The 14440-nt window shown below is 44.4% G+C and overlaps 1 protein-coding gene across 1 annotated transcript in view; it reads right to left on the bottom strand.

The window, feature by feature from the left end:
• Positions 1–248: 248 nt before the first annotated feature.
• Positions 249–14440, bottom strand: part of gabrd (gamma-aminobutyric acid type A receptor subunit delta) — an 81293-nt gene continuing 67101 nt past the window's right edge. The window contains exons 8-9 of the mRNA XM_061974829.1: positions 4819–5030; positions 249–1069 (exon numbers count right to left, since the gene is read on the bottom strand). Of these exons, the coding sequence (XP_061830813.1) occupies positions 740–1069; positions 4819–5030 (542 nt within the window). The 3' untranslated portion in view covers positions 249–739. The remainder of the gene's footprint in view (positions 1070–4818; positions 5031–14440) is intronic.

Below are 14440 nucleotides of genomic sequence, written 5' to 3' on the forward strand. Positions count from 1 at the left end.
CCACTATGGACTGACTCTCACACTATTATGTTAGATCCACTATGGACTGGACTCTCACACTATCATGCTAGATCCACTATGGACTGGACTCTCACAGTTTATACATTGTGGCTTGTGCAGCCCTTTGAGACACTTGTGATTTAGGGCTATATAAGTAAACATTGATTGATTGATTGATTGAACTGTAGTACCTTAGGGTGGCTTTTTCTTTTTATAAGCATTATTGATTATGCACACTCTCTTAGACCAGCGGTGTAAGAAGTCCTTTATTGGTGAGGGACCAGGCTGAAGTGGAAGAAGGAGATAAGAGACCGTAGATAGCGTCCAAAACGAAAAATGATTTGAAAGAAGAAGAAAAAAATAAATAAACAGGTGGTAGAGAAAAATGGGTGAGAAAGGGCACGATGGCGACGAGGTGAGAGAGTTATCAGCCATGCAGAAAAGGAGGAACACTTCATCTTGTCGTGCTTGCTGGGGTGCTGTTTAGATTGCAACACCCTCCCGGCTGCAAGCAAACAATAGTGCGTGCAGGGTACTGCACAGGGTGTGTGCGCACTATGAGGAAGCTGTTAAACTATCTCTCACTCATCACCTTTCATACACTAGGTCTCTTTTTGACGGTCTCACTACTCTCATTTAGGATCTCATTCTTATACGGACAGGCTGGAATACGGCTCGGCTCCAGCGGGCGCATATTTGGACACTGTACAGTCCTTCCTCTTTGGGCGGAGGTCATCTTTTACATGGTGTACGCCACCCAGTAGATCACGTTGACCACGGCGAAGGTGAACGGGAAGACGGCCCTGGCGTAGATGTCGATGGTGTCGGCGTCGATGGGCTTGCAGACGCACTTGGAGCAGCACTTCTTCTTCTTCTTCTCCTCCTCGCCGTCTCTCATCTGCCTGGACCTTCTCCTGGACTCGGACTCCTCTGAGACGCCCTCGCCCGGGATCTCGCTGCTGGAGCGCTGGGCTCGGCTGTGGCGGTTGGAAATGACCACGCCCTGGTTCATGCCGGTGACGGACAGGGAGAACAGGACCATGGCCTGTTTGCCGTTCTTCACGATGGACTGGAAGGACACACAAGGAAACACACTCTCACTAACGAGGACAGCATGGACTCAATCCTGGTTTGTTTTACAAACCCCGTTTCCATATGAGTTGGGAAATTGTGTGAGATGTAAATATAAACGGAATACAATGATTTGCAAATCTTTTTCAACCCATATTCAATTGAATATGCTACAAAGACAAGGTATTTGATGTTCAAACTCATAAACTTTATTTTTTTTTTGCAAATAATACTTAACTTAAAATTTCATGGCTGCAACACGTACCAAAGTAGTTGGGAAAGGGCATGTTCACCACTGTGTTACATGGCCTTTCCTTTTAACAAAACTCAGTAAACGTTTGGGAACTGAGGAGACACATTTTTTAAGCTTCTCAGGTGGAATTCTTTCCCATTCTTGCTTGATGTACAGCTTAAGTTGTTCAACTGTCCGAGGGTCTCAATTGTGGTATTTTAGGCTTCATAATGCGCCACACATTTTCAATGTGAGACAGCTCTGGACTACAGGCAGGCCAGTCTAGTACCCGCACTCTTTTACTATGAAGCCACGTTAATGTAACACGTGGCTTGGCATTGTCTTGCTGAAATAAGCAGGGGCGTCCATGGTAACGTTGCTTGGATGGCAACATATGTTGCTCCAAGACCTGTATGTACCTTTCAGCATTAATGGCGCCTTCACAGATGTGTAAGTTACCCATGTCTTGGGCACTAATACACCCCCATACCATCACAGATGCTGGCTTTTCAACTTTGCGCCTATAACAATCCGGATGGTTCTTTTCCTCTTTGGTCCAGAGAACAAGACGTCCACAGTTTCCAAAAACAATTTGAAATGTGGACTCGTCAGACCACAGAGCACTTTTCCACTTTGTATCAGTCCATCTTAGATGAGCTCAGGCCCAACGAAGCCGACTGCGTTTCTGGGTGTTGTTGATAAACGGTTTTCGCCTTGCATAGAAGAGTTTGGTCGCTACAGATGTAGCGACCAACTGTAGTTACTGACAGTGGATTTCTGAAGTGTTCCTGAACCCATGTGGTGATATCCTTTACACACTGATGTCCCTTGTTGATGCAGTACAGCCTGACGGATCGAAGGCCACGCGCTTAACTGATTACGTGCAGTGATTTCTCCAGATTCTCTGAACCCTTTGATGATATTACGGACCGTAGATGGTGAAATCCCTAAATTCCTTGCAATAGCTGGTTGAGAAAGGTTTTTCTTAAACTGTTCAACAATTTGCTCACACATTTGTTGACAAAGTGGTGACCCTCGCCCCATCCTTGTTTGTGAATGACTGAGCATTTCATGGAATCTACTTTTATACCCAATCATGGCACCCACCTGTTCCCAATTTGCCTGTTCACCTGTGGGATGTTCCAAATAAGTGTTTGATGAGCATTCCTCAACTTTATCAGTATTTATTGCCACCTTTCCCAACTTCTTTGTCATGTGTTGCTGGCATCAAATTCTAAAATTAATGATTATTTGCAACAAAAAAAAAAAAAAATGTATCAGTTTGAACATCAAATATGTTGTCTTTGTAGCATATTCAACTGAATATGGGTTGAAAATGATTTGCAAATCATTGTATTCCGTTTATATTTACATCTAATACAATTTCCCAACTAATATGGAAACGGGGTTTGTATATGTATCGTGTGCTTTTATTCTTTTTCTCTCTCTTTCTTTTCTTTTTCTTTCAAATTGTAATTTTACTGCCTTTTTTACATCATGGCCAGGGGACTACAGATGAAAACTTCTGGTTAATTCTGGCTTTTTTAAACCACGTGTAGTCATGTGTTTTATGAAATTGCATTGTCCCCTTTGAAATTAACTAATCTGATTTAATCTTAATTTTCTGCTAACGTGCTGACAACCTTTTTGTAGCAGGTGTCTCCATGTCACTGGTGTATGCGAGTGTCGGGAAGAAAAACATTAAGATGCACAAAATGTCAGTAAAACATTTTAAAAAGTTCCTCGATGACATTCCGACTACCAAATTGCATTTGTATCCAAATATTGGAGTATTTTCTGAAGCAAATTTTATTCATGCTGGCAAATAATAACCGTTGATTAATAATGATTAATCTGATTTAAAAAATGTATCACTTGACAGCCCTAGATCAGTGTTTTTCAACCACTGTGCCGCGGCACACTAGTGTGCTGTGAGATACAGTCTGGTGTGCCGTGGGAGATTATCTAATTTCACTGATTTGGGTTAAAAATATTTTTTGCAAACCAGTAATTATAGTCTGTTGATTTGTCGGTGCGGTCGAGAGCTTGGCAGTGTAACCGTGTAATACTCTTCCATATCAGTAGGTGGCAGCAGGTAACTAATTGCTTTGTAGATGTCGGAAACAGCGGGAGGCAGTGTGCAGGTGAAAGGGTGTCTAATGCTTAAACCAAAAATAAACAAAAGGTGAGTGCCCCTAAGAAAAGGCATTGAAGCTTAGGGAAGGCTATGCAGAACGAAACTAAAACTGAACTGGCTACTAAGTGTCAAGACTTGAACTATGGCGTGGTTTGTTCTCCCGTGGTGCAAATGAACATTTGGACCAGACATGGCGTGAAGGTGAAGACATGATTTATTTAAACACTATAACTACAAAAAGAAACTAAAGGGGCGCACAAGGCGGAAGTACAAACTTGACTAACGAAACAAAAAGACTTGCACATGGGCAAAAAACCATGGACATGAACAAAAGTCGCTAACTGTGGCATGAATAGAAAAAACTTACTTGACATGGCATGAAGTGCGCAGAGGTAAACAGAGTGAGAAGCAGAAAGTCAGGGGTATGATGTCGCCAGGGAGACTTCCTGGCAACAATGGGTTTAAATGATAGTGACATGATTAAAGACAGGTGCGTGAGTCGTGAGGGCAGGTGAAAACTAATGGGTTGCTATGGTGACAAACAAGAGTGCACAATGAGTCCAAACGTGGAACAGGTGAAACTAATGGGTAACCGTGGAAACAAGACAAGGGAGTGAAAAGCCAAAAACTAAAGAGTCCAATAACCAAACAAAACAAAACATGATTACACAGACATGACACTAAGTAAACAAAAACAGAATGCTGGACAACAGCAAAGACTTACTGTGGAGCAAAGATGGCGTCCACAATGTACATCCGAACATGACATGACAATCAACACTGACCCCACAAACAAGGATAAAAACAACTGAAATATTCTTGATTGCTAAAACAAAGTAGATGCGGGAAATATTGCTCAAAGGAAGACATGACACTGCTATAGGAAAATACCAAAAAAAGAGAAAAAGACACCAAAATAGGAGCGCAAGACAAGAACTAAAACACTACACACAGGAAAACAGGAAAAAATTTGACATAAGTCACTGCGTGATGTGACAGGTGGTGACAGTACACCTACTTTGAGACAAGAGCTATATTGATGGAAGCTTGGTTATGGTTTAAAGTCATATCTAACGATTGCGACAACGACTTTTTATTATCAACTGAGTTTCGTTTTTTAATTATCTATGCTGGTGGTGTGCCTCCAACGCAAAAAAATGTGCCTTGGCTCAAAAAAGGTTGAAAAACACTGATGATATATTACTGCGTATAAGGAAACAATTTAGTTTGTGTCATAATTGCACCGGCCTGTTGAAGGTCAGTGGTACAGATATTTGTCAGCCCTATGGTTTTAAAAGCCAGCGGAGGTTTATCCTTGCAAGACAAGCTCATTACTCACCACTGCAGCTGAAGCACCCGTTCTGCATGAGTTCCTCACCTCGGAGCCAAGCTTGTTGGCCTTCACCTTGGCCTTCTCTTTGAGTCTGTAGTCGGCGTTGTAATGAGCGAAGGCGTACTCGATTAGCGCGGCGAACACAAACACGTAGCATATCCAGAAGTAGACGTCCAGCGCCTTGATGGCCGATGCGCGAGGCAAGGAGGAGCGGGCGCTCACCATCAGGGTGGTCATGGTGAGGACAGTGGTGATGCCTGTTGGACAACATCTCATTTTAGTACAATGGATTTTTGATGATTAAGGCATACTTGTGGTTTGAGATAATTTGTCGTATCGTAATACAAATCGTATTACGATACGACAAATTATCTCAAACCACAACAAAACAATTGCAAATGAGCCGTCGGCCCCCAGACAGAGCGACTCCAAAACCAACAAAGGCTGCAACTGCCGCAAGAAACCTGATTGCCCTCTCAACGGGGGGTGCTTACAAACATCAGTTGTTTACCAATCAAAGGTAACACGCAAGGACATTAACACATCCGACACATATGTAGAATTAACCGAGGGAGAGTTTAAAACCAGATGGAACAATCACAAGGCTTCTTTCAGGAACCAAAACCTGCGGAATACTACAGAACTCAGCAAACACATTTGGGACCTCAAAGACAATAATGTTGAATATTCAATAACTGGCAAATTCTTGCATCCAGCACACCTTACAATAGTGGTAATAAAAGATGCAACCTATGCTTGAAAGAGAAACTGTTTATTATATACCGTCCAGACCTGTCATCCCTCAACAAGCGCAGCGAAATTGTATCAGTATGCCGTCACAGACGGAAACACCTCCTAGGTAACACATGAGCCAATCACCACGCCCCTACGCCAGCCTGTACCTACCCACTCTGTGCCCTATATAAACCATGGTATGTGAATGCTTCTATTAAAATCTCCTGATGATTGAGGGAACCCCTCATGAAACAGGCCTGTAGAGATGAAGTAGTCTTGTGATTTTTTTCCCACACATACATATATATATATATATATATATATATATATATATATATATATATATATATATATATATATATATATATATATATATATATATATATATATATATATATATATGTATATATATAAATAAAAGAAATACTTGAATTTCAGTGTTCATTTATTTACACATATGCACACACATAACACTCATCTACTCATTGTTGAGTTAAGGGTTGAATTGTCCATCCTTGTGCTATTCTCTGTCACTATCTTTCTAACCATGCTGAACACCCTCTCTGATGGCGCATTGCTGTGTGGCACGCACAAAAGTGCTTTCATCAAATGCACTAGATGGCAGTATTGTCCTGTTTAAGAGTGTCACAACATTGCTGTTTACGGCAGACGGACTGCTTTACTGTAGACGTTCTTTATATTGTGGGAAAGCGGACTCAGGTCCGCATGGAGCTGGAGGGGGCGTGGCCTTCAGCTCCGCCTGAATTTCGGGAGATTTTCGGGAGAAAATTTGTCCCGTTGCGCTAATCGAGTACGCCTTCGCTCATTACAACGCCGACTACAGACTCAAAGAGAAGGCCAAGGTTTTCGGGAGAGGCGCTGAATTTCGGGAGTCTCCCGGAAAATCCGGGAGGGTTGGCAAGTATGGATTAAGGTAAAGTACCAATGACTGTCACACACACACTAGGTGTGGTGAAATTTGTCCTCTGCATTTGACCCATCCCCTTGTTCACCCCCTGGGAGGTGAGGGGAGCAGTGGGCAGGAGCGGTGCCACGCCCAGGAATAATTTTTGGTGATTTAACCCCCATTTCCAACCCTTGATGCTGAGTGCCAAGCAGGGAGGTAATGGGTCCCATTTTTATAGTCTTTGGTATGACTCAACGCCTGCTTTGAGCAATATTTTGCTCTGCTAAAAAAACAAAAAAAACAAAAAGCTTAATTGTTGTACAAAACCCAAAACAAGTGAAGTTGGCACGTTGTGTAAATCGTAAATAAAAACAAAATAAAATGATTTGCAAATCCTTTTCAACTTATATTCAATTGAATAGACTGCAAAGACAAGATACTTAACGTTCGAACTGGAAAACGTTGTTATTTTTTTGCCAATATTAACTCATTTGGAATTTGATGCCTGCAACGTGTTTCAAAAAAGCTGGCACAGGCGGCAAAAAAGACCGAGAAAGTTGAGGAATGCTCATCAAACACTTATTTGGAACATCCCACGGGTGAACAGGCTAACTGGGAACAGGTGGGTGCCGTGATTGGGTGTAAAAGCAGCTTCCGCGAAATGCTCAGTCATTCACAAACAAGGGTGGGGCGAGGGTCACCACTTTGTGAACAAATGCGTGAGCAAATTGTCGAACAGTTTAAGAAGAACATTTCTCAACCAGAATTTAGGGATTTTACCATCTACGGTCTGTAATATCATCAAAAGGCTCAGAGAATCTGGGGGAATCACTGTACGTAAGCAGCAAGGCTGAAAACCAACATTGAATGCCTGTGACCTTCGATCCCTCAGGCGGTACTGCATCAAAAAGCGACATCGGTGTGTAAAGGATACTACTGCAACACGCTTCTTGTCGGGATCCCCAGCAAGAACACCCAGAAGCTGCTGTACTGATGAGAGTGTGGAAATATGACCACATCACCCCTATTTTCAAATCCCTTCACTGGCTTCCTGTTCCACTCAGGATGGAATTCAAGGTCTCCCTGCTTACCCACCAGTGCCTCCATGGAAATGCCCCCCTCTACCTCAAAGAACTACTCACCCCCAAAGCCTCCACACGACACCTCCACTCCAGACAGGCTAACCTCCTCCAACCTCCGAGGACAAAGCTACGAACAATGGGAGACCGGGCTTTCTGCTACGCCGCTCCCAGTCTGTGGAACGCTCTCCCTGACCACCTGAGGGCACCACAGACTGTGGATGCTTTTAAAAAAGGCTTAAAAGCCCTTCTTTTTTTAAAAAGCCTTTTTTTAGATGTGCATACTAGCTGTAGCTATTTGGCTGTTCTAGTTTTTATTTTTATTTATTTCTTTATTATCTTTTTTATTTTTATATATATTTTTTTTTAATACACTGTAGCACTTTGAGATTGTTTACTCAATATAAAGTGCTTTTTACAAATAAAATCTATTATTATTATTATTATTATTATTATTATTATCACTACGCGGTAGAGATGCGCGGTTTGCGGACACAACCGCGGAGTTCGCGGATTATCCGCGGGTCGGGCGGTTGAAATAAAAAAAAATTACATTTTATCCGCGGGTCGGTCGGGCGGTTGAAATTAAAAAAAAATTGGATTTTAAATAGATTCAGGCAGGTGGCAGTTAAACCAATTCGGAAATATATATACATAGTTAAATGTTGTTACCCACATACGAAAAACGAGCAGGCACCTGCAGCATGCCACAACAGAAGAAGAAAAGAAAAAAAGAGATGGCAACTGTCAGGCTTGTCCCTGACAGTTTGGTCAAGTTTGAGTTTTTCCTCTGTCATTTCCTGTCAACGCTCTTATTTTGGTTCTGTTTCCTGTTTCTCCCTGAGTGCTGTGTCCCTTCAGCTGTGGCTGATTGGCACCTGGCCACACCTGGTGTCAATCAGCCAGCTGCTATTTATACCTGCCCTACCCTCCAGTCACTGCTGGATCATTGTCGTTCCTACCTGTCGTGTCGTTGTTCTTAATACTTGTCGTTGTAGCTCTGTCTACTTTTGGTTTCACTCTGCTCATGTCCTAGTTCCTTCGTGTCACAGTAAGTGTTTTTGGTTTCTTGTCCACAGTTAGCCTCTGTGCTATTTTAGTTCATAGCCAAGTTTGTTCTCCGCCTTGTGCGCGCCTTTTGTTACCTTTTCGTTTGTTGTTTTGCCTTAGTGTATAATTAAATCATGTTTTCTCGTACAATGCCTTCCGCCTTCTCTGCATCTTGGGGTTCGTCACCTACAAACTCTGACATAATGATCCAGCCAAATTCGAATCTCGCAGAGATGTCCATGGCGGAGAGGCTTAACAAAGTTTTGGATTTAGTGGCTAATCTGAAGAAAAGTTCGGCCGCTTTTCAAGCCCTCTCCCTCCCACCCCTGTCGTCTGTGGTCCTATCTGGGGACGTCTGGGATCCGTCCCTTGGGGGAGGGGCTATGAGTAGCAGTGCAGCTGGGGAGGCACAGCTACTTCTCGCCCCAATGGGTCTGCAAGAGACGGCGCCATCATCTCCGGTGGGTCTGCAACCTACGGCGCCACCATGCACTCCGGTGGTCCGGCAGACGCCACCATACAGTCCGGTGGGCCGGCAGACGCCACCATGCAGTCCGGTGGGCCGGCAGACGCCACCATGCACTCCGGTGGGCCGGCAGACGCCACCATGCACTCCGGTGGTCCGGCAGACGCCACCATGCACTCCGGTGGTCCGGCAGACGCCACCATGCACTCCGGTGGTCCGGCAGACGCCACCATGCAGTCCGGTGGTCCGGCAGACGCCACCATGCAGTCCGGTGGTCCGGCAGACGCCACCATGCAGTCCGGTGGGCCGGCAGACGCCACCATGCAGTCCGGTGGGCCGGCAGACGCCACCATGCAGTCCGGTGGGCCGGCAGACGCCACCATGCAGTCCGGTGGGCCGGCAGACGCCACCATGCAGTCCGGTGGGCCGGCAGACGCCACCATGCACTCCGGTGGGTCTACAACCGACGGCGCCACCATCCTCCTCTCCGGTGGGCCAGCAGCAGACGGCGCCACCATCCTCCTCTCCGGTGGGCCAGCAGCAGACGGCGCCACCATCCTCCTCTCCGGTGGGCCAGCAGCAGACGGCGCCACCATCCTCCTCTCCGGTGGGCCAGCAGCAGACGGCGCCACCATCCTCCTCTCCGGTGGGCCAGCAGCAGACGGCGCCACCATCCTCCTCTCCGGTCTGCCAGCAGCAGACGGCGCCACCATCCTCTTCTCCGGTGGGCCAGCAGCAGAGGGCGCCACCATCCTCTTCTCCGGTGGGCCAGCAGCAGAGGGCGCCACCATCCTCTTCTCCGGTGGGCCAGCAGCAGAGGGCGCCACCATCCTCTTCTCCGGTGGGCCAGCAGCAGAGGGCGCCACCATCCTCTTCTCCGGTGGGCCAGCAGCAGAGGGCGCCACCATCCTCCTCTCCGGTGAGCCAACAGACGCCGCCACCATGCACTCCGGTGGGCCAGCAGAGGGCGCCACCGCCATCCTCCCCGGTGGGCCAGCAGAGGGCGCCACCGCCATCCTCCCCGGTGGGCCAGCAGAGGGCGCCACCGCCATCTTCTCCGGTGGGTCAGCAGAGGGCGCCACCATCGTCTCCGGTGGGTCCTCCCATGCCGGCGGTCGAGCCGCCTCGCCAATTGCGGCGGCGTTCAACTCGCCGTCGCCACCTAACTCTTCCCCGCTGGTTGCGGGGACACTTGGCCTGGTGGCCCACCTCCTTGTCCACCCTCCCGTGACTTTGGACTGTTTTTTGGGGGGGGTTCCTAGAACGTCTGGTATCCGTTATAGGAAGGGGGGCTACTGTCAGGCTTGTCCCTGACAGTTTGGTCAAGTTTTAGTTTTTCCTCTGTCATTTCCTGTCAACGCTCTTATTTTGGTTCTGTTTCCTGTTTCTCCCTGAGTGCTGTGTCCCTTCAGCTGTGGCTGATTGGCACCTGGCCACACCTGGTGTCAATCAGCCAGCTGCTATTTATACCTGCCCTACCCTCCAGTCACTGCTGGATCATTGTCGTTCCTACCTGTCGTGTCGTTGTTCTTAATACTTGTCGTTGTAGCTCTGTCTACTTTTGGTTTCACTCTGCTCATGTCCTAGTTCCTTTGTGTCACAGTAAGTGTTTTTGGTTTCTTGTCCACAGTTAGCCTCTGTGCTATTTTAGTTCATAGCCAAGTTTGTTCTCCGCCTTGTGCGCGCCTTTTGTTACCTTTTCGTTTGTTGTTTTGCCTTAGTGTATAATTAAATCATGTTTTCTCGTACAATGCCTTCCGCCTTCTCTGCATCTTGGGGTTCGTCACCTACAAACTCTGACAGGCAACGCCGGCAGCAAACGTGGTACGCGACAAACTAAAAAAGGGAATACTAAAGACCAGGGGAAAAAAGGCCAGAAAAGTTCAGCGTGGACTCGTTTTTATGAGGTTGTAAATCAGGATGATAGTAATGCTGGCTACGTGATTTGCAAGAGCTGCGACGCTGTTTATGTCTACGACAGTCACAAAACCGGGACATCTAACATGGTGAATCACATTTGTGCAAAACCCCGAACCGCCACAAACACCCTGAGCATGAGCAGTTTCGTCCGCCGTGATCCCAGAAGAGTGCCACAGGATGTTAAAACAAGATAGAACGCAGCTGCCTAGCAGTTTGAGTGGCGCGAGCGCGCTTGGAGGTGCGCTCAGCGCGGCTCCCAGATGATTGAGCACTGGTGTGCGTCTGGGCCGTGACAGCGTGGCACGCATTGAATGTCTCTGTTGCATTGGATCAGTCTCCTTTCTTTAACAGGCAAAAGCTTTATAACCTCACTAATGCCTTGCATTGTCTATATTAGATATATAACAACGGGCGGGTGCGGGCGGGTGCGGTTTTGATTAAATGTTAGTTCGGGTGGATGCGGATTGTTGACGACTTTTGTGATGCGGTTGCGGATGAAATAATTGCCTATCCGCGCATCTCTACCACACGGGCTCAGAAACACTTCAGAAACCCACTGTCAGTAACTACAGTTTGTCGCTACATCTGTAAGTGCAAGTTAAAACTCTACAATGCAAAGCCAAAGCCATTTTATCAACAACACCCAGAAACGCCGCCGGCTTCGCTGGGCCCGAGCTCATCTAAGATGGACTGATACAAAGTGGAAAAGTGTTCTGTGGTCTGACGAGTCCACATTTCAAATTGTGTTTGGAAACTGTGGACGTCGTGTCCTCCGGACCAAAGAGGAAAAGAACCATCCGGATTGTTATAGGCGCAAAGTTGAAAAACCAGCATCTGTGATGGTATGGGGGTGTATTAGTGCCCAAGACATGGGTAACTTACACATCTGTGAAGGCGCCATTAATGCTGAAAGTTAAAACTCTACAATGCAAAGTCAAAGCCATTTTATCAACAACACCCAGAAACGCCGCCGGCTTCGCTGGGCCCGAGCTCATCTAAGATGGACTGATGCAAAGTGGATGATTATTTGCAACAAAAAAAAAATTACGTTTCTCAGTTCGAACATTAAATATATTGTCTTTGCAGTCTATTCAATTGAATATAAGTTGAAAAGGATTTATATTCTGTTTTTTATTTACCATTTACACAACGTGCCAACTTCACTGGTTTGGGGTTTTGTACATTAGCTCTGCTGCAATGAGTGAAGTTCCCTTTGCATGTTTCTCACTGATATTCTTACTTCACCCCTGGCAGTTTCAACTTTTTTTTTACAAAAAGTCATTATTTATCCGTTGTGTGTGGCTGTAGTTACATGCATATTGTATCGTTATAGCAACATGTCCACTAATAGGATAGGACAGGGTGGACTACACACAGTGGCTACAGAAGACTGCAGCCACTATATAGTAGCACTCAATCAGACATGCACATTAACAGGGGGGCCACTTCTGACAACTGGTGATGTGCGGCTCGATACTGCAATATCGATACTGTCAATACCAGATCTTAACTCTAATATCAAATCAAATATATCATTAACAGGAACACAATGTAAAGTAACTAAATCAATGACAACTACTTTTTCTTCCGCCGAGATTAGTACGCAATGCGCCAGCACGCAGCGGCACATTTGGCTGTGCTCAGTCACCCGGTGTTTTATTTGTTTATTTAGTAAAAAATACTGGCAATTAAAATGAGTCATTTAGTATTATAAACCAGCAAGTGTTTGTATCCATTTATTGGAGGCTATACAGAGACACTACATACTGTGCAGAGTGAATATAAATAAATGACACATTTACTGCAGAATGATGCCATTATTTGTTTCACCCTGTGATTTTACGTCGTGTGAAGATGATTCCCCAAGAGCAGAAACACTTCAAATACACTACCATATATTCCGGACTATAAAGCGCACTTAAATTCCTTTCCTTTCCTCAAAACTCGACGGTGCGCCTTATAACACGGTGCGTCTTATGTAAAGAATGAATTTGGTTGAGCTTACTCACCTCGAAGCAATTTTATTTGGTGCATGGTGTAATGATAAGTGTGACCAGTAGATGGCAGTCAAATAAGTGTAGGCTGTCTCAAGTAAACAACACCAACATTTTAAATGCTCCATTGAAAATAGAGTACATTACACACGGCGCTCAAAATTCTATCAAAATGTTTTAGTACGACTTTGGTAAGCTATGAAGTCGCACCGCTTGATGGATTGTCGGCGCATTAAACATACAAGTATTATTATGGTGTGTGTATAAGGCAGGGGTCTCCAAACTTTTTGGCTTGGGGGCCGCATTGGGTTAAAAAAATGTGGCATATATATATATATATATATATATATATATATATATATATATATATATATATATATATATATATATATATATATATATATATATATATATATATATATATATATATATATATATGTCTTAATAAGGTTATCCAAAAAATAGTGCTCGATACCGTAGTAGAGCGCAATATATGTATGTGTGGGGGAAAAAAAAAAAATCACAAGACTACTTCATCTCTACAGGCCTGTTTCATGAGGGGGTTCCCTCAATCATCAGGAGATGATTGAGGGAACCCCCTCATGAAACAGGCCTGTAGAGATGAAGTAGTCTTGTGATTTTTTTTCCCACACATACATATATATATATATATATATATATATATATATATATATTAGGGATGTCCGATAATGGCTTTTTGCCGATATCCGATATTCCGATATTGTCCAACTCTTTAATTACCGATACCGATATCAACAGATATATGCAGTCGTGGAATTAACACATTATTATGCCTAATTTGGAAAACCAGGTATGGTGAAGATAAGGTACTTTTTAAAATTTTTTATAAAATAAGATAAAATTAAAAACATTTTCTTGAATAAAAAAGAAAGTAAAACAATATAAAAACAGTTACATAGAAACTATTAATTAATGAAAATGAGTCAAATTAACTGTTAAAGGTTAGTACTATTAGTGGACCAGCAGCACACACAATCATGTGTGCTTACGGACTGTATCCCTTGCAGACTGTATTGATATATATTGATATATAATGTAGGAACCAGAATATTATTAACAGAAAGAAACAACCCTTTTGTGTGAATGAGTGTAAATGGGGGAGGGAGTTTTTTGGGGTTGGTGCACTAATTGTAAGTGTATCTTGTGTTTTTTATGTTGATTTAATAAAAATAAAAAAAACGATACCGATAATAAAAAAAACGATACCGATAATTTCCGATATTACATTTTAACGCAATACACCCCCATACCATCACAGATGCTGGCTTTTCAACTTTGCGCCTATAACAATCCGGATGGTTCTTTTCCTCTTTGGTCCGGAGGACACGACGTCCACAGTTTCCAAAAACAATTTGAAATGTGGACTCGTCAGACCACAGAACACTTTTCCACTTTGTATCAGTCCATCTTGGATGAGTTCAGGCCCAGCGAAGCCGACGGCGTTTCTGGGTGTTGTTGATAAACGGTTTTCGCC

Source organism: Nerophis lumbriciformis, linkage group LG01, assembly GCF_033978685.3.
Source record: "Nerophis lumbriciformis linkage group LG01, RoL_Nlum_v2.1, whole genome shotgun sequence".
Classification (NCBI taxonomy): domain Eukaryota; kingdom Metazoa; phylum Chordata; class Actinopteri; order Syngnathiformes; family Syngnathidae; genus Nerophis; species Nerophis lumbriciformis.